Raw genomic sequence first — 25,658 nt, forward strand, 5'->3', positions numbered from 1 at the left:
GTCCAGCTAGACTCTCTGTTAAGAAGCTCAACTGTAGAATTAGCTTGTCCATAACTTTTTCAGATATCTATGGTAAGACAAATGAAACAATAATATCCTCTCTCTGAGATCCAATAACTATAAAAAAGTATCAATCTATAGAATTGGGTGCAGATTAAATAAAATAACCTATTAAAAAGTCTTCAACATGAAAGACATAAATGGAAACAAATAAACATGAATGCACACTAACAGAGGAAACAAAGACGAAATTATCAATTATAATCTTCAGAGATGAGGAAATATTGCATCCATGAAACCAAAACAGTGTACGGTTTCGTTTAAATAAATTATCAGAAAATAAAAAACAAGTTTTTAGAAATTTAAACTACAAAAAGAGATTTTAACAAAGGATTCAAATATAAAGTTGAAGAAATACCTTAGAGGTGGTATGTACCAGTGCCATCTCACTAGTCCAAGTGATCAATTTCTGTTCACAGTTGATCATAATGATAGGACTAAGAGTCAAAGGGATCACATAAATAAGACTAGTGTCTGCAAATACTAACCGATAGAATAAAAAAGGGAGAGAACAATCCAACATGGGAAGCAGGATACACAGCAGACTCATAGAATGGCAGATGTTCTAAACAGCTCTCTGGCCTCAGAATCAGCCCTTAAGGCATTCAGATCTGGCTGAAAAGCCCATGAGACTATTTCAGGCATGGAAAGCCAAGACACTCTGGCAAAAAAAAAAAAAAAAAAACAACCACACACCTAAATGAAAAATCTCTGCGAGTGAGATCCCAGTGGAAAGAACAGGTCATCAAAGAAGGAGGTACCTTTCTCTGAAGGGAGGAGAGAACTTCCACTCTGACTACGACCTTGTCTAAATATGATCAGAGTCGGTGAACTCAAAAGGCTTCCATAGCCTTGGCAACTCATGACAAGAGCCTAGGGTGATTACTGATGCCATAAACAAGAGTGTCAATTTGTTAAGTCAACAACAGGAGTCACTGTGCACTTACTCCTCATGTAGGATCTCTGTCCTTAATGTGTATACATTGTGATTTAATGCTATAACTAGTACTCAAACAGTATTGTTCACTTTGTGTTTCTATGTGGGTGCAAACTGTTGAAACCTTTACTAAATATATGCTAAACTGATCTTCTGTATATAAAGAGAATTGAAAATGAATCTTGATGTGAATGGAAGGGGAGAGAGAGCGGGAAAGGGGAGGGTTGTGAGTGGGAAGGAAGTTATGGGGGGGGAAGCCATTGTAATCCATAAGCTGTACTTTGGAAATTTAAATTCATTAAGTAAATGTTAAAAAAAAAATAAAAAAAGAAATACCTTAGAAAGAAAAGCCAAATATCAAAGAATGTGGCAAGAAACAAAAGAAATAGAAATTATTAATACAGGAGAGAAGAGCTGACTAATAGAGCTTCCACAAAGAAAGAACAGAGAACCATGGGAAGGAAATTATCAAAGGAACCACAAGAGAAAATTTCCTAGAATTGAAAGATTTGAGTCTCTCAATGGGAGGGGCCAAACGCCCACACAATGGATGAAATAAATGGATCACAATACATCACAGTGAATGAAAATAAACACATACCTAACAAAGTACACCACCATAAATTTCGAGTACACAAGGTATAAAAAAGATTCTAACTTCTTCCTGGAGACAGAGGGAGTGGTAGGAGAGAAAATTGATACAAAAATAGTGCAGAGGTGGGAGTTTGGCCCTGCAGTTATGTTGCTGCTTGGAATGCCAGCTTCCATATCAGGAGTATCTGGTTTGAGTTCACCTACTCTGCTTCTCATCCAGCTTCCTGTCATTGGAAGCAGATGATGGTTCAAATGCCTGGGCTCCAACCACCCAGGTGGGAAACCTGGCTGGAGTTCTAGGCTTCTGGCCACGGCCTGGCCCAATCCTGGGTGTTGCAGGCATTTGGGGAGGGAATCAGCAAGTGGAAGCCATCTCCCCCCGCCCCCCCCCCCCGCCGTGTGTGTGTGTGTGTGTGTGTGTGTGTGTGTGTCTGCCTTTCAAATAAAATGAAAATAAATAAATAAATACTTGGCAATAATAACAGAATCAGACTTCAAAATTCTAAACTACGGTTATTTTCCCTAGTATATCTTTTCTCAGGAAGTTACTCAAGGGCATGCTCCACCCAAAGGAAGCTGTGAACCTAGAAAAAAAAAGTGAGTTGTAGTACAAACTGAGAGTCAACACAGGAGAGAGGCCAAGGGACGGCTATGAAGACAGCTATGCAGCAGGCCAAGAGAGTGACCTGAACGGACTGGGTCAAGATAGACGTTTCAGAAGGCAGGATTAAAGAAATAACAGACAAGAAAAGAAGAAGAAAAATGAAAGAATAAAAATACTTGTTAGATTACAGCCGGTAGAAATTAAATAAATCAAAGGGCTTGGGAAAAAAAAGTATGAATAAGAGGAGACAGAAAACCAAGCAGGTTTTCACAGAAATAAGGCCTTATTGATGCCAATAAAAACAAAAAGCTGTACATGAAAGGAAGTCATAAGTGCAAACAACACCTACCTGCACATGTGCAGGTAAACACTGGATATCGATTTAACCCAAAACCGTGCTGTAAGTATATGGGGAAGGTCTGTGGAGAGAGCAACCCTGGCAGGGAGGGAAAATGAAACGGGGTGAAGGGCTCAGCTGCCGTCATGGGAAAGCAGCAGTAACATCTGACTTAGCAGTATAGGCACAAACAGCGGAAGGGATTCTGAAAACTCTGAAAAGGTTTAAAGTGGCTACCCTGGAGAGCAGGACCGTGGAAGTGGAGGGAGAGGGAAAAATAAATGGACAGGTGACTGCAGTTCTTTGCTACAAGTTATGAAACTTGACTTTAAACTACATACATGTATACTTGGATAAAAGGAATTTGTAAAAGGGAGAAAAAATCCCACCATATGCCAAGTTAAAAAATTCAGGGGCCGGCCGGCGACGCGGCTCACTAGGCTAATCCTCCGCCTTGCGGTGCCGGCACACCAGGTTCTAGTCCCGGTGCGGGCGCCGGATTCTGTCCTGGTTGCCCCTCTTCCAGGCCAGCTCTCTGCTGTGGCCAGGGAGTGCAGTGGAGGATGGCCCAGGTGCTTGGGCCCTGCACCCCATGGGAGACCAGGAGAACCACCTGGCTCCTGCCATCGGATCAGCGCGGTGCACCGGCCGCAGCGGCCATTGGAGGGTGAACCAACGGCAAAGGAAGACCTTTCTCTCTGTCTCTCTCTCTCTCACTGTCCACTCTGCCTGTCAAAAAAAAAAAAAAAAAAAAAAAAAAAAAAAAAATTCAGGGGCCACTCAACTGGTTATCAAGGTCTGTTCTGCTTTAAGACTGTTATTTGATATCCTCACACCCCTAGTGTCCCTCTGTGGAGGGAAACCAACCCCTCCCTGCTCTCACTTTTTCAAGCATATGCCACCCCCCTTTTTTCTAATCCAAGCTAATTTCCTCATTTTGGTTTCATTCTTATTTTCATCTCCCTTTTTATTTCAAATCCAGGTGTATTTCTTTCTTTTAGAATCTATTTTTTTCTGGGTTACACCTCTGAATAGTCTGTTAACGGCAGTGGCTCTCAGAAAGCCAGTAGACTTATTTTTATAGATTCATGGAAAACTGATACAAATTATATTTGAAAATGAAAAATAAGGCTAACAGGTGATTTACTGTGTTTCACACAGACTTTCCAAAATTGCTCAATTTCTTACTAGTCAATCAGTTACTTTCCATTTAACTTTACATTTTTTTCCATGACAGATTATTCTAAATGGTACTTTTTTTATGACTGCAATACAGTACATACTTATTGTTAAAAATCAGAAAACAGAAAAAAAGCATAAAAAAGGAAAAAATTCACTGTCTTATGATCATACATAAATAATCCCTTTTAGTATTTCAATGTCTGTCTTCCTAGTCTTCCTCCTGTGCACATTTAGTGTCTACATTTATTAAGATTTTTAATAACATATGTCTTGGCTGTTCAATTTTATTACCTGCTTTATTCTCTTAACAGTGCTTTCCCTCTTGTGCAAACTCTCTTACATCATTTTATTATTGCTTCTCATATGCTATGCATTAGGTTATTTCACATTGTCCACTGCTGCAAACAATGTTCTAATAAATATCCATATAGTTACATCTATGGACAGCTTACTTACATAAGTTCTCATAGTATTTGTGCAGGGGCAGAGAATAAATATTTTTAAAGCTTTCAATAAGTATAGCAATAATCATTGTGCTCTGATGAACAATTTGGGAATATTAATTTCCCCACATCTTCAATAACCCTGAACACCTAAAAAAAAACTTTGCCTTTTAGTGCAGAAAAATAAATAGTACATCAATGTTTTAGTTTACTCTGGCACTTCCTCACCTACAAACCACCTGTTAAACTCTCACAAGAGTGGAATCTACTATCTGTTGTAACAGGTGCTAGAGGCAACCCATAGTTTGCCAATACAGATTAATATATAATTACATTTTAGCATAAATTACACAGAAAGCAACAGAACTTAAAGGGTTTTATTTCCGAAATGGATGAAAAGAAAGTGCAACAGAGATGCAAAGTCTCATAAATCAAGCCCGGTGAATCCTAACCCTCAGAAGTCTTTAATGTCTGCTAGCCAAGTTCTCCAATACACTGCCTCCTGGAGACCAGTCATCAAGTCCTTCTACAAAGCAACATCAAAATTTGTATTTGTTTTTTAAAATAAATTTTTCTTACTGGACTTGGAATAAAAATAGAAAGGCTGTAGGCAGATTAGTTTTACAATTTTCTTTCAATGGACATTTCCTTAGAGTGATCCATAGCAAATGGTAGGAGACAGCTTTATAGAACATTCTGCAACTAATTAACTGGAAAGAATGGAGAATAGAAATGTATGCAACAGAGTCCCAACTAGGAAATTAATCAAGAAGGAAAAAAACCATTGTGAAAGCACAAACAATCCCCTGAGAAGCTAGTGGAACCTGCAGAGACCCAGGACTTCAGGCAAAGGAGATCAAAATGACAGAAGGAGCGGTTCAGACTAGGGACGGTGGGCCTAGAAGGCAAGGTAGAATGGGCTCAAGGTAGCACACCTAGGAGAGTGGGCCAAGTAGAGCAGACAGATAATCCAAGGTGCCTAGAAAAGAGGAATACAGTTATAAAAGATCAGAGTTTAGGTGCTGGGTCAGCATCAGTAATGCAAAGAGCAGTAGTCAGGACAACAGTGGGACACAGACAGAAGAAGCCAGAGATCAAGAGAAAATCTGCAGATCCAAACTCAGGAACTTAGACATACAGAATAAAACAATAAATACAAGGGAAAAAATTATTTTTGTTTTTGGAATCTTCAAAAATACAAAAAGGTTCCACTTATTTAATACTGGGCCAGGGTTATTTACATGCATTTTGCTGAATGAGCAATCATTTTAAGCTTAGACTTTAGGACTCAGTAGAAATAGCATATCCTAAAAACCACAACCTCCTTCACTCAGGGGATAGTTATCCAGGTAAGCCCAAAGATCAAGATCATGATTAGTTAGTTTCCACAATGGGATTTTCAAGAAACACTTTTGTCATAATAGTAAATAGAAGACAGAGATGAGATACTAGAAATTGAATTGGGGCCAGCGCCATGGCTCACTTGGCTAATCCTCCGCCTGCGGCACTGGCATCCCATATGGGCACCGGGTTCTAGTCCTGAGACCACATTTGAAATGTGATTGTTTTTTGGCTCCTCCCCTGCTCTAATCTTCCCTTAAAGTGAAGAGTCCTCCAAATCACTGGATTTTTCAGAGACATCTTTTGAAGCCAAAAGGTAGATCTGAGAAGAATGTTAGGAAGTGGGTAGGTGCCTAGGGCTTGGGCTATCTATGCAATCTAGATTTTGAACCAAGGTCTTTGAGACACAATTGAAAAATATCATACTTCCTGGCCCTGAAAGAGCTTCTGGCTTGTCTTTACAGAAATTTGCAATCAGGGTGATATGCCAGCACCAGGAAGTAATACATTTTGCCATAAATGTTTCCACTCACAAAATATTTCACAGGTTGCTGATGGTAGAGACACAAAAACATTACAGGACACAGAAGTGCTATTTCTAGCTGAAGTGAACATTTGTTGTCACTGTCTGCCAAAAGTCCATTTCCCCTTCTTCTTGCATCAGGACTCTGAATTTCCTTTGAGGAACCACACCTCTCTCCTTCTCAATCCTGTTCCCCGGATGTCTCTGAGTCCTCCTTAGTTCAAAGACAGAGTAGAGAGATGAGAAAGAATAGAGTGGAGAACAATGAGACTAACTTTAGGGAGAATTTTTCTCCAACACCCCACCAAAATTGTCTTATCAACTCACCAATGATTTACACATGTGAAACGTAATGGTCAGTTTCCAGTTTCACTTGATTTGACCCACAACCAGCATTGGACCCAGCTGATCACTTTCTCCTCTTGAAACAGTTTGCTTTATTCGGCTCTCATAACATCATACTCTCCTAGTTTGCCCTTCTCCCCCATTCTATCTATCTATCTATCTATCTATCTATCTATCTATCTATCTATCTATCTAATTTACATGGAGGGTTTCTCCTCTTACTCCCAGTCTTTAAAGTTGGCTCAGATTTTGAAACCTATTTTCTTTTTTGTCTATACTCATTTCCTTTGTGATTTCATCCGGTCTTACACTTAAATCCAATCTACAGAGTTTAAACACCATATGCTGACCCAAGTTTACATTCCAGCCTAGTCTTCTTTCCTGAACCTCAGACGTGTACATATATCCATTGGCTGTATTCGAAATCTCCATGTCATAATAGGTGTCTCAAACTTAAGCATAAAACTGGATTCTGATCTTTCCACCCAAACCTGTTCCTCCCACAGTTTTTTCATTTCCCAGCTCAAGGCAACTCTTTCCTCCCAATTTCTCAGAAGGCCCAAAATTTTGGAGTCCAGTTTTTCTCTGTTTCCCTTCCATATCCAAGTAGGAAATTCTATTGGCTCTGTCTTCAAAATGCATTCAAAATCTGATCCCTTTTCACCACTTGTACTACTGCTACCTGGAACTGGACACCATGTTCTCTCACCTGCAGAGAGCTGCAGTAGTATTCCAACTGCTCTCTCTCCTTCTGCCCAGGCCCCCTCTGAGTCTACTCTCCACAGAGCAGCCAGAGTGAGTCTATTAAAACTTAAATTGGGTAACTCTTCTACTTAAGAGCCACAGTGATTTTCCATTTCACTCTAAGTAAAGGCCAAAGAGTATATAGTAGCTAATAAGACCCTAGACAACATTCTGTTGAGGAAAAACCTACGTCACAGCTCCTATCTCCTTGTTCTTTCCGCTCCAAACACATTGGACTCCTTATTGTTCCTTAAACATCTACATTCTCTTCAGGACTCTGTTTGCTGGTCCCTCTGATTGGAATGTTCTTTCCCAAAACAGACACAGGAGTTGATCTCTTTAAGAGCTTTCTTTAAAATCCCCATCTATCTTACCATCATCTCTAAAATTGTAATCTCCTAATACCCCCTTTCCTGTTTCATTTTCTCATCATTTATAACAATTTTACTTATTATTTTGTTTATTGTCTGCCTGTCCTCTAACCAAGAAGTCAAGGATTGTTTTGTTCTCTGCTATGTCCTCAAGGTCTAGAACAGTACTAAGCACATACTCTTTGTTCAATAAGTACATATTAATGACTAGCTCTACTGGATTTTATCCTTCCAACGTAATTAAATCCACTCTTACCTGAATCCAATTCACCCTCAAGTGGGCTCTCTCCTTCCTTCTACCACCTTACTTCTTAAATTATTTAAACCTTACATTCCTATTTTCCCAACTTCTGCTCTTTAATCTCTTAATATGGCCAGGTATTTCACTAAATTAATTCTCACCAAGGCTACCATACACTCCATATTCCCAAACAAATCACCATATTTTAAACCATAAAATGTACCACTTAAGCTTTTTTGATTGTTTTACCAGGAGAAGGGTTTTGTATAGGGAACACAAAATGTATCCCAATTCCCCAAAACATTGAACTATTTTGCAGAGGTACAGGGCAGGAGGAGATTCTAGGAGAAACACAACACCTATGGCCTAGTATCCACGCCTTTTCTGCAGCTTTGGCACCTCTTGAAATTTGGTCTCTTTTTTTTTTTTTTTTTTTTTTTTTGACAGGCAGAGTGGACAGTGAGAGACAGAGAGAGAGAGAGAGAGAGAGAGAAAGGTCTTCCTTTTGCTGTTGGTTCACCCTCCAATGGCCGCCATGGCCGACACGTTGCGGCTGGCGCACTGTGCTGATCCGAAGGCAGGAGCCAGGTACTTCTCCTGGTCTCCCATGGGGTGCAGGGCCCAAGGACTTGGGCCATCCTCCACTGCACTCCCTGGCCATAGCAGAGAGCTGGCCTGGAAGAGGGGCAACCGGGACAGAACCCGGCACCCCGACCGGGACTAGAACCCGGTGTGCCGGCGCCGCAAGGCAGAGGATTAGCCTAGTGAGCCGTGGCACCGGCGGAAATTTGGTCTTAAAACACATCTTCCCTTGGCTACTAGGTTCAGACTCTTCTTGGCTTCTTTTACCTTTCTAAGCATTCTTTCTGGATCTCTTTGCTTTACCCTCCTTTTATTAATGTTGGTGGTTCCCTACATCACATTCTTCACCTTCTTTTATTTTTACTCTTTACACTCTCCAGTTTGACTTATGCATGTCTGTACTTTCTTTTTTTTATTATTTAATGAATGTATTTTTACATAGATACAACTTTAGGAATACAGTGGTTCTTTTCCCCATATCGCTCCCATTCCCTCTCCCATCTCCTTCTTCATTATGGATCATGTCTGTACTTTCAACAACTGACTCCACATCCCAATTCCAAGTCCCATTGCTTCTGGCCTGATCTCTCCAAGTTATAGACCCTAATTTTCAGCCACCAACAGAATGTCTCTACTTGCTTGATGACTTACAGACAGTTCATTTCAGCATAGCCTAAAATGAGTATGTTATCTCCCTGCTCCTTTGCGAAATCTGTTCTCCCTTAGCTGTTCCCAGCATTGTTTATAAATATGTATTAACACCTTGTTCTCCTTCCTTCCTAAAACACCAGCTGGCCCTTCACCTCAGACTGTACCACAGCATACTGTCTAAATCTAGACCTTTACATTCATTCCTCCCCCTGATGCCCTAGTGTAGGTTCCCTCACCTGCAGAAGGTCAATGCTAACCCTCCAGCATTGCTCATTGTTTGGTTCACTTCTCGAGTGCTATCACAGTGATCCACCAAACCAACTCAGGACCATAGAGGACAGTGACATCATAAGTGAAACTACTTTGCCATACTTTCCCACATTCATATGAAAATCCAACTCTGTACCCACATAAAATATCAACATATGAGAGTTAAGAAATTCCAGTAACAGCCCACATCCCCTCCTCTGAGACCAGGCAGCATGAAAACAAAAGCCTTGGCTAGCTCTCCCAACACCCCCCGCCTGAGGACAGGAGAAGCACGCTATGGGAGAAGAGCACAAGTGTCTTGGGAGGGAGAAGAGGAACTCGGGTTTGTTCTGTTTTATGCTTGTTTTTGCCTCTGTGAATGGGCAACCACGTGCCTGCAGTGAATACAAGGAGACCTAGATTTAGAACAAAAAGATTTTAGAACAAAGATCTCCAACACAGGCATTAATCAGTAAAAGTAGTAGCTAAGGAACTCCCTCCCCAGTTTAATAGAGGTTTGGCCTCAGTGGGGAAGGAGCAAAAAGCAAGAAAATAATCCCAGAAAAGGGTCCTTCCTGAATGCCTTTTTGCCTCTGGATAACAATGCTGACAGAATCCAGCAGCCCTAGGGTCTCCATCCTCTGAAACATGACAATACTGTGAGAGGGCTTTTGCCTTCTGTCCTGGGTCCCAGTGAACTTCTCTGCTCAGAGGATTGAGATGTCTTTCCACACGTAGAGGAGGCTGTAGCATTGGTGACTGCATTCTTCCAAGATCCAAACAATCTGAGGGAGCCATTGATAATTGATGCATTTTAGCCACCTCTAACACTGGAAGGTGCTAAATCTCTCCTAACATGTCCTTAAATCTTCTTTATAGTAAGATGGAAAACAAGAACATTCACTTGTACATACACTATACAAAAGGAATATTTTCTGAGTAAATAAATTTTGTAAGAGAATAGAAAGAATAATGGAGGAAAAGCTTGCCTCCAAACTAGGCATGCAGGAAAGAGGAGGAAATCTCTGTTTGTTTTTAAACTAAATACAGGAGAATGTTGCTATGACAGACTAAGATAAAAGCTTTCAAGGAAGCCAAAAACATTGTACCTAAATGAAATTTTTTATTGGAGATAGTTAAGGAAAATTGAATCAGTGATGCACAAGAAAATCTTCGGAACGTATTCTCAAAATGCAATGAAAAATAAATGAAGGGGAAAAGTGAAGAAAGAAATAAGAAGTTCGGAAATAATAGATCTAAATAGTAGATCCCTGAAGAAGAAAACAAACAAACAAAAAAAAACACAAAGCAGAAGCGCTGATCAAAGTTATGACAAGAGAAATCTCTCTTACTTCTTAAGAAATCCTGAATTTGGAAATCAAGAAGGTTTACTATATTTCAGGGAAAACCTATAAAAGGAAATCTGTACTCAATTGTCTTATTGTGAAAGTTGTTTCAGGAACAGAGAGCAAAAACCAGTCAAGTCGAAAACCAGTTGTCCCCAACTTCTTTGCAGCAGCAAACCTAAGACAGTGGAGGAATATTTCCAATGGTGTGAGTGGGAAAGCTTTCTATATTTAAGACAAGTTGTCACTCTTGTACCACACTGATGCCCTTTCTAAAGAGCTACTTTGGCATCCTACCAGATCACTGTGAAAAGAACCAAAAATTAAGAATTTACAAATGTGGAAAGGATAGTGAGAAAAGAACTACATTGAAATCCAGCAAATCCATGAGGGATGAGTTTGACTATTAATGTCTAAATAAAAAAATCTAAATAAATGACCAATGGAATTTTCAATACTGGAGTTTATAATATTGTTAGATTAGATATCTGAAATAAGAAAGGAGGGCACAGGAAAGCAAAAGCTCTGGAATACTTCTTTGGTAACAAGGCCAAAAGGCACTCGTGTTTACTTTGATACTAAGATAACCCCCCACATCAGTGGTCACACTGTCTTCTCTATTAAAACTCCCTCAGGCTCTCTCTTATAAAGACACCTGGGACTGCATGAGAGCCCACCTCAGGACTCGGGATAATTTCCTCCTCTGAAGATCCTTAACCACACGTGCAAAGACGCCCTTTTCTCACTAGGATGCAGTCACAGACTCTTGAGATTCGACCTGGAAGTCTTTGTACTCTATCACAGTTATTACGTTGGTCAAAACAGAGGAAAGTACACCTACAGAAAAGCCATTGGGATTATTTCTAAGTGTACCAAAATAAAGGAAGAAGAAAGGAGATTAAACAGAAGATGGTATCAACAATTTACATTACTCGCGCTGGAAAATGAGTACTGAAAAGTTAATTTTCTGTTTATTTCACTCTTGCTCCTGGGGAAATTTTTGCATTCCCCCTTCCCTGTCTTTTCAGTGCAATTCTAAAATATTATTTTGCTGATGACACACCTCTTCAGATTTCTTCCTGTGCATGTGTCTCAACACTACTCTCATTTAAGGCTCAGAGATTCTGACTCCCAACTCTCAAATCCTGCCAACAAGACCCAAGCCCTGATCTGATCTTCTGGAGCCCACCATAGTTCTGTGGGAAGGAAAGGTTAGTAATTTTGATGCACATCTATTTTATACTCCTAAGGTTATACAGCCACACAAGGCTCGGCTCCCTAAGATGTGAAATGAGAACATTACCACACTTCTTTTATCTTTCTCAGGACTTCATTTAATTATTCCTTCTCTTCACTGATTTTACCTTCCTTTTATATTCTCAACTCTCCATACCCACCTTCCTTTATTAATAAGCCACAAAAAAAATTCATTTATCATTTTCCCTCTGGTACTGAAATTCTCATAGGTACCAATAAAGTATACTAAAACAAATGTGTATATAATATAATTTCACATAGGAAAAAAATTATAGTTTGAGATGGATTATCATATAGTTGAAAAGACTGGACTGATTAATAAGTATCCTAATTTATACACTAAAACTATATCTCTTATTCACAAGTGTTCATAGTAGATTTATAAAAAATTATCATAGGGGCTGGCATTGTGCCACAGTGGGTTAAGCCACCACTTGCAATGCTGGCATCCCCTATCAGAATGCTGTTTCAAGTTCTGGCTGCTTCACTTCCAATCCAGCCCCCACAAATATGTCTGGGAGAGCAGTGGGTGATGGCCCAATTACTTGGGTCCCTGCCACCCATGTGGGAGACTGGGATGGAATTCCTGCCCTTGGCTTTGGCCTGGCCCAGCCATAACTGTTGTGAGCATTTGGGGAGTGAATCAGTGGATGGAAAATCAATCTCTCTTCTCTCTCTCCCTCCACCCCCATTCTGACTTTCAAATAAATAAATAAATCTTTAAGAAACATTTAGCATATGCTTAGCGATAGGGAAACCTCTGAAATTACACAGCCATATTCTCTAGTCATTGTTAAATAAAATAAAAAATCAATAATGATCCAAAAATACAAATCATTTATAAATTAAAAATTATTATTCTGGATTATAGAGGCAATAAAAATCCAATATCAGAGCACTTGGAAAACTGCACCACTACATCTAAAAATGTGTTGGATCTATTCATAGCTGTAAATTTTCTATAAAAACATTAAGTGTAGATTCAGAAAAACTATTTCAAGTATGACAGGAAAACTTGACTATCTTTATGTGATGAAATACTCACATAAGTTAATTTAAAAATAAAAATACCAAATAAGTGATAAACAGGCACTGATGTGATAGTATACAAAAGAAGTACATTATGTGAAAAATGTCAAATTCCCTATAACTAAAGAAATACAAACTAAAACAACATAAACATGAATGAGGTCATTAAAAAAAAAAAAAAAAAGCTGTCAGGGATGCAGAACAGTACCTGTTCATGAGAGCCTGAAGGGTCCTCCCTTTGGGAAAGCAATTTAGCAACAGTAATCAAGAACTTTAGAAAAAAATGAGTTTTAATCCAATAATTTTACTTCTGCAATTCCATCCTCAGAGTATAATTCTTTGTATGGCAAAAAGTTCCTGTACAAAGACATTTATTCAAAATGGAAAGAACTGACACGTTCAATCAGAGGAGAATTGTTAAATAACTATGTGACTATAAAAATTATACTAACAAAGACTTGCTGCAAGATGGAAACTACTTGTGCTTCACCTACACTAAGAACCAGGCCATAAAATTGTGGACACAGCCTAATGATCATGATTCCATCTCATAGTCTTTCAAGGTCCTACCCAAGTAAATGTTAAATAACAGAGTCAGCTCAGATATAATAAAAAGGAACCGCAAGGAAAACACACCAAAGCCTCCCAGGTAATTGCTTTTCTTCTCTTCGTGCCTTATATAATGGGCATGTGCTTTATTACTTATATCCTCATGGACATAAAGGACTTATTCACATCCTTCCTATGAATCAAGAGGAAGCACCACTTTCTGTAGGGTGTGTACTCCCATTGTTCACACTGATACTCCAGCACAGAAACTGCAGTGTGCATGGATGTTAGACAACCTCTCGCCTGCGTTCTCTTCTCCTCCCAATACCCTCAAGTTCCCAAATCAAAATAAATTCTATCAATCATCTTGGCATCCATTCTCATCTCTTTGCATCTAGGATTATTCCACCTCACTTCTGGAGACTGGATAAAATGCCCTAGGACCACTATTCCCAATCTCAGAGCCCTAAGTCCCTGCTTCCCATAGGTCCCTAGGACTCCAAGACTCGGTAGAGGTTCTGAAGGAAGCTACATGCACTGTTCCGGTTCATCTCAAGCTAGAGATAAAGATTAAGACAACCTTGGACACTTGGAACCATGGAGAAAATGTGGAAATATTTAGGTAATTCAACACAAGGTCTTTTTGAGAAACAAGAGTTTATGTGTGCTGAAGATTCAGACTTATTTCTAAGATACAGAAAAACAAGGGATCTCAATTTCTTGTTCCAAGGCATGTATTTGCTGAGTGAATGAAGTTTCCCATCATCGTGCCATGACATAGCTGACAGTAACTCAGCTTGGTAGCTGGTGGTGGAAGAATTTGGTCAGTTGGTAACAAAATGAGCCCTGAGCCTAAGGTATGCAATGACCCTATAATATTACTATTCAGAGTGGGGCCTGTGAAAGGGCAGCATTACCATTACCTGGGAGCTTGTTAGAAATGCAGAATCTCAGGCCCCACCCCAGAGTTACTGGATAAGAATCTGCATTTTTAACAAGAGCCCCAACGATGCACATGCATGTTAAAGTTTAAGAGGCACTTCCTCAGAACACACACACACACACACACACAATCAGCAAGACAAAGCTAGTGCCTTCTACTCTTCACCACAGGAGCTGCCCTTGATTTTGACCTCCCTCCAAAATGCTGTAAAACACTAACTCTGTGTAATTTTCACAGGGCCTCACTTTCACTCTGCATAGGGTAAGCCTAGCATCTCAGGACACTAGCAAGTGGGATTAAATATTACTTCCTTGGGCATAATCACCGGTTAGACAGAGTGGAGAAAGCAACCAATAAACAGCACAAGGAAGAAAACACTCTTAAAATGTGGTTTGGCCAAGTAGAGGTAATATCAGTCATTTGTTAAAATTGTTTACCAGATGTGCCTCTTACCATGCAGGACAATCATGATTAAGGAAATCACTTAACATGCATCTCATTACTTCAAAGGCTTATTTGATCACATGGCTGGCAATCCCAAACTCACAGTCAAAGTTACCCTCTGGACTTCCACCTTCAAAGCTCCAGAATGCATATGTAAATAGGTTGTCTGCTCTGTACTTGGAAAAGGAGACAGATCTTTTTATTTGATTTTATTTTATTTAAAGTATACAAATTTCATGCACTTCATATATATAGATTTAAATTTAAAAAAAAATTTTTGTTAACTGAAAAGCGATCGCTGTTAAATGTAAGAGTGGGAGGCCGGCGCCGCAGCTCTCTAGACTAATCCTCTGCCTTGCGGCGCCGGCACACCGGGTTCTAGTCCCAGTTGGGGCACCGGATTCTGTCCCGGTTGCCCCTCTTCCAGGCCAGCTCTCTGCTATGGCCAGGGAGTGCAGTGGAGGATGGCCCAAGTGCTTGGGCCCTGCACCCCATGGGAGACCAGGAGAAGCACCTGGCTCCTGCCATCGGATCAGCACGGTGCGCCGGCCGCAGCACGCCAGCCATGACGGCCATTGGAGGGTGAACCAACAGCAAAGGAAGACCTTTCTCTCTGTCTCTCTCTCTCACTGTCCACTCTGCCTGTCAAAAAATAAAAATAAATAAATAAATAAATAAAAATATAAGAGTGGGAATAAGAGAGGGAAGAGATGTACAATTTGGGACATGCTCAAGCTGACTTGCCCCAAACGGTAGAGTTAGAAACATACCAGGGGATTCCAATTCAATCCCATCAAGGTGGCATGTACCAATGCCATCTCACTAGTCCAAGTAATCAATTTCTGTTCACAATTGATCATAATGATAGGACTAAGAGCCAAAGGGATCACATAAACAAGACTAGTGTCTGCAAAGCTGATAGAATAAAAAAGGGAGAGAACAATCCAACTTGGGAAGCGGGATACACAGCAGGCTCATAGAATGGGAAAGAACAGGTCATCAAAGAAGGAGGTACCTTTCTCTGAAGGGAGGAGAGAACTTCCACTCTGACTACGACCTTGTCTAAATATGATCAGAGTCGGTGAACTCAAAAGGCTTCCATAGCCTTGGCAACTCATGACAAGAGCCTAGGATGATTACTGATGCCATAAACAAGAGTGTCAATTTGTTAAGTCAACAACAGGAGTCACTGTGCACTTACTCCTCATGTAGGATCTCTGTCCTTAATGTGCTGTACATTGTGATTTAATGCTATAACTAGTACTCAAACAGTATTGTTCACTTTGTATTTCTATGTGGGTGCAAACTGTTGAAATCTTTACTTAATATATGCTAAACTGATCTTCTGTATATAAAGAGAATTGAAAATGAATCTTGATGTGAATGGAAGGGGAGAGGGAGTGGGAAAGGGGAGGGTTGCAGGTGGGAGGGAAGTTATGGGGGGTGGGGAGCCATTGTAATCCATAAGCTGTACTTTGGAAATTTATATTCATTAAATAAAAGTTAAAAAAAAAAAGAAAAAAAATTTTTTGACAGGTAGAGTTATAGACAGTGAGAGAGAGAGACAGAAAGGTCTTCCTTCCATTGGTTCACTCCCCAAATGGCCGCTCTGGCTGGCGCTGAGCCAATCTGAAGCCAAGAGCCAGGTGTTTCCTCCTGGTCTCCCAGGCGGGTGCAGGGCCCAAGCACTTGGGCCATCCTCCACTGCCCTTCTGCGCCACAGCAGAGAGCTGGACTGGAAGATGAGCAACCGGGACTAGAACCCAGCACCCATAAGGGATGCCGGCGCCACAGGCGGAGGATTAACCAAGTGAGCCATGGTGCCGGCCCAATATATACAGATTTAGAAACACAGTGATTCTTTCCACCATACCCCACTCCCACCCACGCTCCCTCCCTTGGGAGACAAAGCTTTTCACTGTTAAATCCAGGTTGTAGTTTTTGTAAAAGAGAGAAAAAAGATCTTTAGGCATTGCTAGGATGAGGAAGAGACTTGTGGTAGGCATCAGAGCCTTCTCATCTTTCTAGGACCAACTGAACCATCCCGTCATTTGAGAGGTTTCCCCAGAAGTCATCACTTCCTGTAGGGCTTCTCTTGGTACTTTCTTTATACTTCTATTGTGACTCTAAGGGAGGCAGAATTATCCTTTAGGAGCCTAGGCTTAGAAATCTAACCACATAGGACCAAATTCCCCTCTGCTTAATACTAGCTGTGTGACCTTGACCAAGTGAACTCTTTCCACAGCTGTAAGATGCAGAAACCAGTATCCCAGAGTTGTGATGATTACATGAGGCAACACATATAAATCACGACAGTGTCTGGCACAAAATAAATACCCAAGCAGTGTTAGCTATTATTATTAGCATTTTGCAGAATCTCATTTCAATTAGAGTTGGTTATATATAGTCTGTCTTCCTCCTAGACCATGAGCAAACTGTTTATATCCCAAGAATTTGGCATAGAGATTCAGAAATAGTAGACACATAATAATATTTGTCAAATTGGTTTGAAGGTATGCCAGGAAGAAGAAAGGGAGGGTGCTAGAAATAAACGTAATGTATTTCATGATTTTACCCAGGGCCAACCTCTGTGGAGTTTGTTTTTCTTCCATCAGCAAAGTACATTGTCAGAGAGAGCAGCCAGTCTGCTATAAAGTAGTGCTGGGAAGATGCAATTTATGGAACTAGATATTCTGTTCCAAGTCAGTGAAGTGCTATGAAGCATTTGAAATCTCCAGTTTGGCCCCTAGCTAAGAAGGGAGTGGGGGCTGAAGTTCAGCCAGAGTTGCATTGGCAAACCGAGTGCCCTGGCATGGTGTTGCATCAACTCTCAAGATCATCCACCAAAGCCAGCACTGTGGCATAATGGGTCGAGCAGTCACGTACAGTGCACTCATCCCATGTGGGTGGCAGTTGAAGTCCTGGCTGCTACACTTCTGATCCAGCTCTCTGCTAATGTGCATGGAAAAGCAGTGGAAAATGGTCTAGATACTTGAGCCTGTGTACCAACATGGGAGACCCGGATGAAGCTCCTGGCTCCAGGCTTTGGCCTGGCCCAGCCCTGGCTATTGCAGCCATTTGGGGAGTAAACCAGCAAATGAAAAATCTCTCTTCTCTCTCTCTCTCTCTCTTTCTCTCTCTCTCTCTCTCTCTGCTTCTGCCTTGCTCTCTGTAACTACCTTTGAAATAAATAAATAAATCTTTTTAAAAACATCATCCATGGGGCCAGCACTGTGGTATAGTAGACTAAGCCTCTGCCTGCAGTGCTGGCATCCTATATAGGCGCTGGTTCACGTCCAGGCCGCTCCTCTTCTGATCCAGCTCTCTGCTATGGCCTGAGAAAGCAGCAGAAGATGGCCCAAGTACTTGGGCCTCTGCACCCACGTGGGAGACCCGGAAGAAACTCCTGGCTCCTGGCTTCAGAATGGCCCAGCTCTGGCCATTGCAGTGTGGCCATTTGGGGAGTGAACCAGTGGATGGAAGATTCTCTCTCTTTCTCCCTCTCTCTCTTATCTAATTCTACCTCTCAAATAAACAAGATCTTTTTGAAAAAATCATACACTGAGATGGTATGCATTTTGTTTTCGTTTTTTGGTATATCCACTTAGAGGGATGTCTTTACAGACTGTACAGAAGAGCCGTATTACACCAGTTGGGAGTCCTACTGTGAACTTGAAGGTTCCCTTTTAAACTAGCCTCTTGCCTCCTAAATGCACATCAGCTAAAATAACACTCAGCTCATGGGCCCTTTACTGATAACCGATAAAGGAGCTCAAGGTGCAAGTGGCGACAAGGATCTTCTGGACTTGCACAAGAGCCTGGTAAGCTTTTCCCCTCCAGGGAAAGCTTACAGAACACCGCCAGGGGGCTGCTGAATGTGCCTCACAATCAGAACATTAGAAACCTGTTGTGGACCTCATGGACTTCATGGACCTTATGGAACTGGTGCTCCAGGCGCTAGCCACTGAATTGTGTGCAGCTCTTCCTGGGTCAGTGTCCAGCTTTAGTCCACTTCCTGAACGGCTTCTGACACCAGGCTCTCTGACTGCTGCCTGGGCACTCCCTGGGGCTGCCTCCTGGGCCTCAATCAGGGCTGAGACCCCTCTCTCGCCCACATCAACAATCAAGTTCCCCTTAGTTAGGAGACTAAAAAGCAAAATGCGCTGGACATTGAAGATCCAAAGGTAAATTTTTTATTTTTTATTTTACAGATAGAGTTAGACAGTGGAGAGAGAGACAGAGAGAAAGGTCTTCCTTCCGTTGGTTCACTCCCCAAATGGCCACTACGGCCGGCGTTGAGCCGATCCAAAGCCAGGAGCCAGGTGCTTCTTCCTGGTCTCCCATGTGGGTGCAGGGGCCCAAGCACCTGGGCCATCCTCCACTGCCTTCCCGGGCCACAGCAGAGAGCTGGACTGGAAGAGGAGTAACCGGGACTAGAACCGGTGCCCATATGGGATGCCGGCGCCGCAGGCGGAGGATTAACCAAGTGAGTCACGGCGCCGGCCCCCAAAGGTAAATTTTTAAAAACTACAATTTTGGAGAGGAAGAAGATATGCAGAGGGCAGGAACGTGAACCAGTATGATGAGTTCTACCTTAGGCATAAAAGATGAGGTAATGCAGAAACATCTGAGACAGGGCCTCATCCTGGCTTAAAGGGTTGGAGGAGGATTAAAGAGGGCGAGAAACACACAAGAGGAGTCTTGAACTCAGGAGTGATAGCAACAGCTGATAGGTTATGGGCACACACGAGTACTATACAACAGACCTGAGAGAAGAACTCTTACTCAGTCTTTACAACAACCCTGTGGGGTGGATAGTATTATTCTCCTCATACAGTAAATGGTGGACCCAGACCTCGAACTCATGTATGCTGGCTCCAGACTAAAGGGGAAGCAGAGGGCCAGACAGGCCTTCAAGGCAAGGCAAATGCTCTTCAGCAGTCTGAGGGGGAGTCAGGCAATTGCCTTGGGGGAACTGAAAGTGGCTCCCTGAGGCCTCGCTGGGGATTAGCACAGAAGTACAGATGACTGGGCTCGCTCTGCAGTCAGAAGAGAAACCAGAAGCAGATGATTTTGGGTCTGACCTAAGCTTTTCTTTTCTAATTTTTTTCAAGGCCTCTCTCTCTCTCTCTGTCTCTCTGTCTCTCCTCCCCCTTCTCCCCCCCCCCCACTTCAAATATGATAGAGATATCTACTGATTCACTACACAAATGCCCACAATAGCCAGGTGGGCCAGACCAAAGCACCAAGAGCCCCTAACTCAGTCCATGTTTTCCAGATGGGTGGCAGAGACCCACCTACTTTAGCTACCACCTGCTGCTCCCCAGGATGCACACAAACAGGAAACTAGAATCAAGAATGGAGGAGGAGGAACTTGAACACAGCCACTCTAACAGATGTGGGAGTCCCAAGTGGCATCTTAACCACTGTGCCAAACACCAGGCCCCGGTCTAAACTTCTGACAGCTAGCTATATGATTAGTGACACCTAATCCTCCCTTTTGTAAAAGGCCATAATACTGATACCTGCTTCCCTGCTTCCCTCCAACACAGAATGTCCACGAGTGCCAACTGAGGAAAAGGAATGTGAACTTAAATCACAAATCCCTCCCCAGATTTGAGAGTCCATCAGTACCACTTCCCCAGTAGCCTGAAGGATCTGTTAACCCAGAATCCACAGGCTTAGCTCAGCTGAGGACCCTGCTGAGAAGAGCAACACAGTGGGGGAACGGAGGAGCCTGGAGTCCTGGCTCAGACTGCCTGTGCCCACATCCACTACTTACTGTGTGATCCCCAGGTGGGTTTCCCACTCAGCACCTCAACCTCGACATCAGGAAAATGGGGGTGAGACTGATAGCCCTTGCTGCCAAGATCAATGTAAGGGATAAATAGCACGCGTAGCATGCTTAGAACACGTCCCAGCACAGAATACCTTGTAAGCATTAATGGCTATCATTATTATAATTACTAAGAAATCTGTTGGGTACTCATCCCAGTCCTCTGTCTGCCACGTAACCTGTGTGGGAACATTAGAAGTGGGAGACCCTGCGGAGAAGGTTTTCTACACTCCGGCTCCCTCACTGCTGCCGTTTCTTCCTGTCTCCCACGAGCTGGCAAGGAGCTGGCTCCCCGTCCTGGCAGAAAATGCCCAAAAGAGGTAAAAGACAGAGACTGCCACACCATCTAAACACACCAGGCTGCTCTTGCAGTTTGAGGCGAAATCAAACTGCAGTCAGTCAGCCCCGACCTGCTCTTCTCAGATGGAACTGTTCTTTTTCCTCCCTCCGCCCTCCCTGCCTCCCGCCCCCACACCCACGCTCCCCCACACAACTCCAGAAAACTTTCAGCCTTTTGCAGAAGACATACTCCGGGGTCCTGTTGTGACAGCCTCTTGCCACATTAACTTCTCTAACTCCCGGCAGAGCCGCTCTAGCTAATTTCACAACAGGAAAGCATGCAGGAAATTCGAGAACAAAACAAATCTGCATACAGAGCCCAGCATCTTCAGGGAAACATGCTGAGGAATTAAGCAGAGCCTAGAATGACTCGGGACTGTAGATGAGGCAGCTGCTCAGTCAACTGCAAAGGGACTCAAACAAAGTCATTTGCCCCTAAAGAACCAGATCTGCATACAAATTAATCATGAATATTCATTAGCCCCTCCAGCTTCCTCAAGAGCCAGCCTTGGACTGCACTCCTGAACTCCGCTGAAAGTTTCCCAAAGGTTTTTTTCTGCCTCCTCTCAGAAGGAAGAGGGTGAGAAAGTTCATTCACAGCTTTTCGCCCCTTGCTCTTTCAAGTACTTGCTTTGGGTCTGGAATTATTTTTTCTCCCTCCCCTCCTTTTTTTTTTTTTTTTTTTTTTGGTAAGGATTTGGATATATCCGTTTTGGGCTTACCCTTTCTATCTTCCATAAGTAGCAGCTTTTGTTTTCCTCCTCTTTGCTTTTTATTTCAGCCTCTGCTTGCTGTGGTCGGTCTCAGGGAGAGGTACTCAAGGAACACAGATATAACAGACCCTTGGGCGTGTGGGAGGGGCTAAATTAGCCAGCCCCATTTCGGAAGCAACCTCAAACCCTAGGTCTTTTTCATTGACTAGAAAGGACAGATTGGTCGAGGAGTCCGCGGCTCATTTCCCTAGTTACCGGAAGGCTTCTCCCAGTTGTAACTTTTTGTAGTCTTGAAGAAACTTGTGTGCAAAGATCTCTCTGTCCCTTCCTCCCTGTGTCCCTCCCTCTTCGGCTCTCCTGCTGTCTTCGTTACAGAAATCTATTTTTCTCCCTTGAAAAAAATGCATCTTGGCTGCAAGCAAAAAAGCTACTGAGTTCCTGCAAGGATGAAGCCAGATAACAAAAAATCTTGATACCTGGATATTCACTGGAAAAACTCGGAGAAGCAAGAGCAGTTCTTTCCGCCCTAGAAAGCCCATTTCTTCTGACACTGGACGAGCAGTCTCTCTGCAAGGTTCGCTACAGCTGGAGAGCAACGGGTCACCCAAGCAATAGGCGCCGCCGCGGGCGCCTGAGGAGCCGGCTTATTGGTTGGAAGGCGGAGTCCGCAGAAAAAGCTGCTCCCAGAGAACCGGTGTCTCGCTAGCATTGGCAAAAGTCGTCCACCTTTTCCCAACTTTGACTTCCTACCTCTGAAGTCTTAAGAGCATGAATTGCCACACCTGGACTTTGCCAAGATGACCCAAATGCAGATGAGAGGCTGACCGAATTATTTTCAAACTGTGTCTTTGAAGTTATTTTGAAATCAGAACAAGGGCTAACCCTCTGAGAGGAAGTTAAGTCCTCAAGTCTCAGCTTCTCCTTCCACAAGGTTGTCCTAAACCTTAGCATTTCAGGTTTGAAAGAGCCCTCAGACAGCCAGTCTAACCTGAGGTTAGAGACGTTCGGAAAGTTAAGCCACCTGCCCCTGTTCACACAGAGAGCCACCACTCTCCCCGCAGTTTCTCCTGCAGTATGGGCTCTTGGTGAGTATTTGTGAATGCCTGAATTAGTGACTGGGTAGCAGCAGAGCAAGAACAGATCCAGCTTCCTGCTTCCTCGCTCCTGCTTTTTCTATATTGCCTTTCCAGTGTGAGAATTGTGGATGCTTTAATAAATCTGGGCTGTATATCTTATATAATTCAGTTACAGAATTGTGCATTTATAATAACAAGTATTTAATACTAAATTAAAAATCCAATTGGATGCCTCTCCAGAAGCATTGATTACATCTCAAATATTGGCTTGGTAACTGCTTGTTATGCCAAAATTCCTTTTAAGTGACATGATGTGATATGGGTAAAAATCAACAATCTTTATAATGGGCTCATGATTGCTTTTATAATACCGTTTTGGAGAAAAACTTGAAAAGGAGCATGCCCACAACATATCCTGTGAACTACAGAATGGAAACCAGAGCATTAAAGCTAGCAAGGAGAAAATAATCATCAGAGAAGATCCAGAGTGGAGGAGGGGCGAGGCAAAAGAAAGGAACAACACATACATGAACACATCCACAAAAGCCCCACATTGAGCACGGGGGCAATAATTCTCTATTTTAAAATTCAAAGCAACCCCTATAATGCTCTGCTTGGACATGGTCAATTACAGGTTACTTTCAACAACTGACTCACTGGCTTAATTTCATCAGAGCAAGAGAGGGCAAAGACAATCAAGAGCAACGTGTTCTAGTACTCAACTTCTGGTGTAACCAGGACTGGTAAGATCTCACTATAATAACCAGCACTTCATAAAAATTTCAAATCCATCCAAAGTGAATATTCAGTGTAGGTTTTAGCACCCAATTCATATTACATGAGTCTTTTAGCAACATTTAATGCTTTCTATGGTAGTGTGTTCTGTGCTACAACTAATCATATTGCTCGGTGTACACACCTTCATGAAAACATGGTTAAGCAGTTATTAGCTCCCATTTGAACAAGATTAATTACTAAAGTGATGGGTATTAGTGTGTATGTCTAAAGGTCTGAAATTTTTTAATTAAATTCAGATTCTGAAAAAAAATGATCAATTTTATTTCTGTAATAGACAGTAGAAAAAGAAAATTACACTCAAAGAGATTCAGGGAGTTGTTAGAAAAGATATTCCTCGGCCGGCGCCACGGCTCATTAGGCTAATCCTCCGCCTTGCGGCGCCAGCACACCGGGTTCTAGTCCCGGTCGGGGCACCGGATTCTGTCCCGGTTACCCGTCTTCCAGGCCAGCTCTCTGCTGTGGCCAGGGAGTGCAGTGGAGGATGGCCCGAGTACTTGGGCCCTGCACCCCATGGGAGACCAGGAGGCCGCAGCATGCCAGCCGCGGCAGCCATTGGAGGGTGAACCAACGGCAAAGGAAGACCTTTCTCTCTGTCTCTCTCTCTCATTGTCCACTCTGCCTGTGAAAAGAAAAGGAAAGAAAAGGAAAGAAAAGAAAAGAAATTCCTCTTTATTTTAATAATGAAATGGTCTTTTTATAAATTCCTAGGATTATAGTTTTGTTTTCCCTACACCTTCAACCTTTTCTCATTGTACTGGTTCTTTCCCCTAAGCATATGAAATATTGAAATAAATCTCATTCTTAAAAACAAATTTTTAGGGACCGGCACTGTGGCATAGCCGGTAAAGCCACCATGTATAGTGCCAGCATCCCACATGGGCATTGGTTTAAGTCCCGGCTGCTCCTCTTCTTATCTAGCTCCCTGCTAATGTACCTGGGAAAGCAGTGGAAGATGGTCCAAGTCCTTGGTCCCCTGAACCCACACAGGAGACCCAGAAGAAGCTCCTGGTTCCTGGCTTTGGATCAGCCCAGCTCTGGCCATTGTGGCCATTTGGGAAGTGAACTAGCAGATGGAAGACCTCTCTCTCTCTCTCTCTCTCTGCACCTCTGCATCTTTGTAACTCTGCCTTTCAAATAAGTAAATAAATCTTTAAAAAAAATTATAGGTATAGAGTTCAGTTTTACAGATGAGAATGTTCTGTAGATTGCAAAAAATGTGAACATACCTAGCAGTATTTAACTATGCAATTAAAATGGTTACTAAATATAGTTATGTGTACTTTAAAATTTTTTGCATTTTAAAAAATTTAAAAACCAGCAAATTCATTCCATCAGCCTATGCCTCTCCTTTCCTTCACAAACAACCTAGTTGAGATCATGGCTTCCACTGTGCCTTTCCTTCGTCACCTCCACTCACTCCTCATCCACTGTAATTAAACTGCCCAGGATCACAAATGGCCTCCAAACAAAAGACCAATTTTTGTGTTTTAACTTCCTTGATTGTATAGCATGGACCACTGTCTGCCTTCCTTCTTTCTTGAAATATGATTGGTCCTTCTCAGTCAACTTCTATGCCCCATAAATGTTGGTAGTACCTAGAACTCCCCTTAGGCTTCTTTCTTTAGTTCGCTTATTCTAGCTAGTTCATAATCCCTGCCCATGCCTTTACATTCCTGTCTAGTGTATTCACATGAGCACCAGAGCCATATTTCCATTAATCACTAGATATTATCAGAACATCCCAAGAGCAGCTCAAACTCAGCATCTAAACTGAACTCTGTATCTTTACTTCCAAATCTGCTCCCCTCCAGTGTTTCCTATGTTAATGGCACCACCATCCACTTAGTCACAGAACCCAGAAACCTCAGGGTTCTCCTAGACCTCTCCCTACCTCCTGCGTCTTATTATTTCCCAATCCTATTGCTTCTCTACCTTAAGGTCACTCATAGCCAGATCCACCTGTCCATGTCCATGACCTGTACCATGTGCCTCTCCTCTCATCTTTGCCTAGTTAACTGCAATGATCTATTTTATACAACATATCTAATTACCCAAAGTGCTGACCAAAAAGGAATATAAACCTCTTAATATTTATATTAACATGGCTTAGATGCCCATCCACAG

The 25,658-nt window shown here is 42.2% G+C and overlaps 1 protein-coding gene and 1 long non-coding RNA gene across 10 annotated transcripts in view; one reads left to right on the forward strand and one right to left on the reverse strand.

Moving 5' to 3' along the window:
• ENTPD1 (ectonucleoside triphosphate diphosphohydrolase 1) overlaps positions 1–22,273 on the reverse strand; it is a 154,884-nt gene extending 132,611 nt beyond the window's left edge. For 5 of the 9 annotated variants that reach the window (XM_070057495.2, XM_070057489.2, XM_051824014.3 and 2 more), the window contains exon 1: positions 21,670–21,752. In XM_070057495.2, coding sequence (XP_069913596.1) covers positions 21,670–21,685 — 16 coding nt within the window. In that variant the 5' untranslated portion in view covers positions 21,686–21,752. Of the gene's footprint in view, positions 1–7,075; positions 7,167–21,669; positions 21,753–22,136 lie in introns of those variants that run through there. The other 4 variants (XM_089314656.1, XM_051824019.3, XM_008270249.5 and 1 more) reach the window with 2 other exon arrangements.
• Positions 22,274–23,344: 1,071 nt separating this feature from the next.
• Positions 23,345–24,999, forward strand: LOC138845330 (uncharacterized). The gene is made up of 2 exons (XR_011382347.2): positions 23,345–23,479; positions 24,453–24,999. It is a non-coding gene; the product is annotated as an uncharacterized LOC138845330 (long non-coding RNA).
• The last annotated feature ends 659 nt before the right edge of the window (positions 25,000–25,658 follow it).

Source organism: Oryctolagus cuniculus, chromosome 15 (assembly GCF_051225735.1).
Source record: "Oryctolagus cuniculus isolate XC-2025 breed Fujian yellow rabbit chromosome 15, ASM5122573v1, whole genome shotgun sequence".
NCBI classification, from domain to species: Eukaryota; Metazoa; Chordata; class Mammalia; order Lagomorpha; family Leporidae; genus Oryctolagus; species Oryctolagus cuniculus.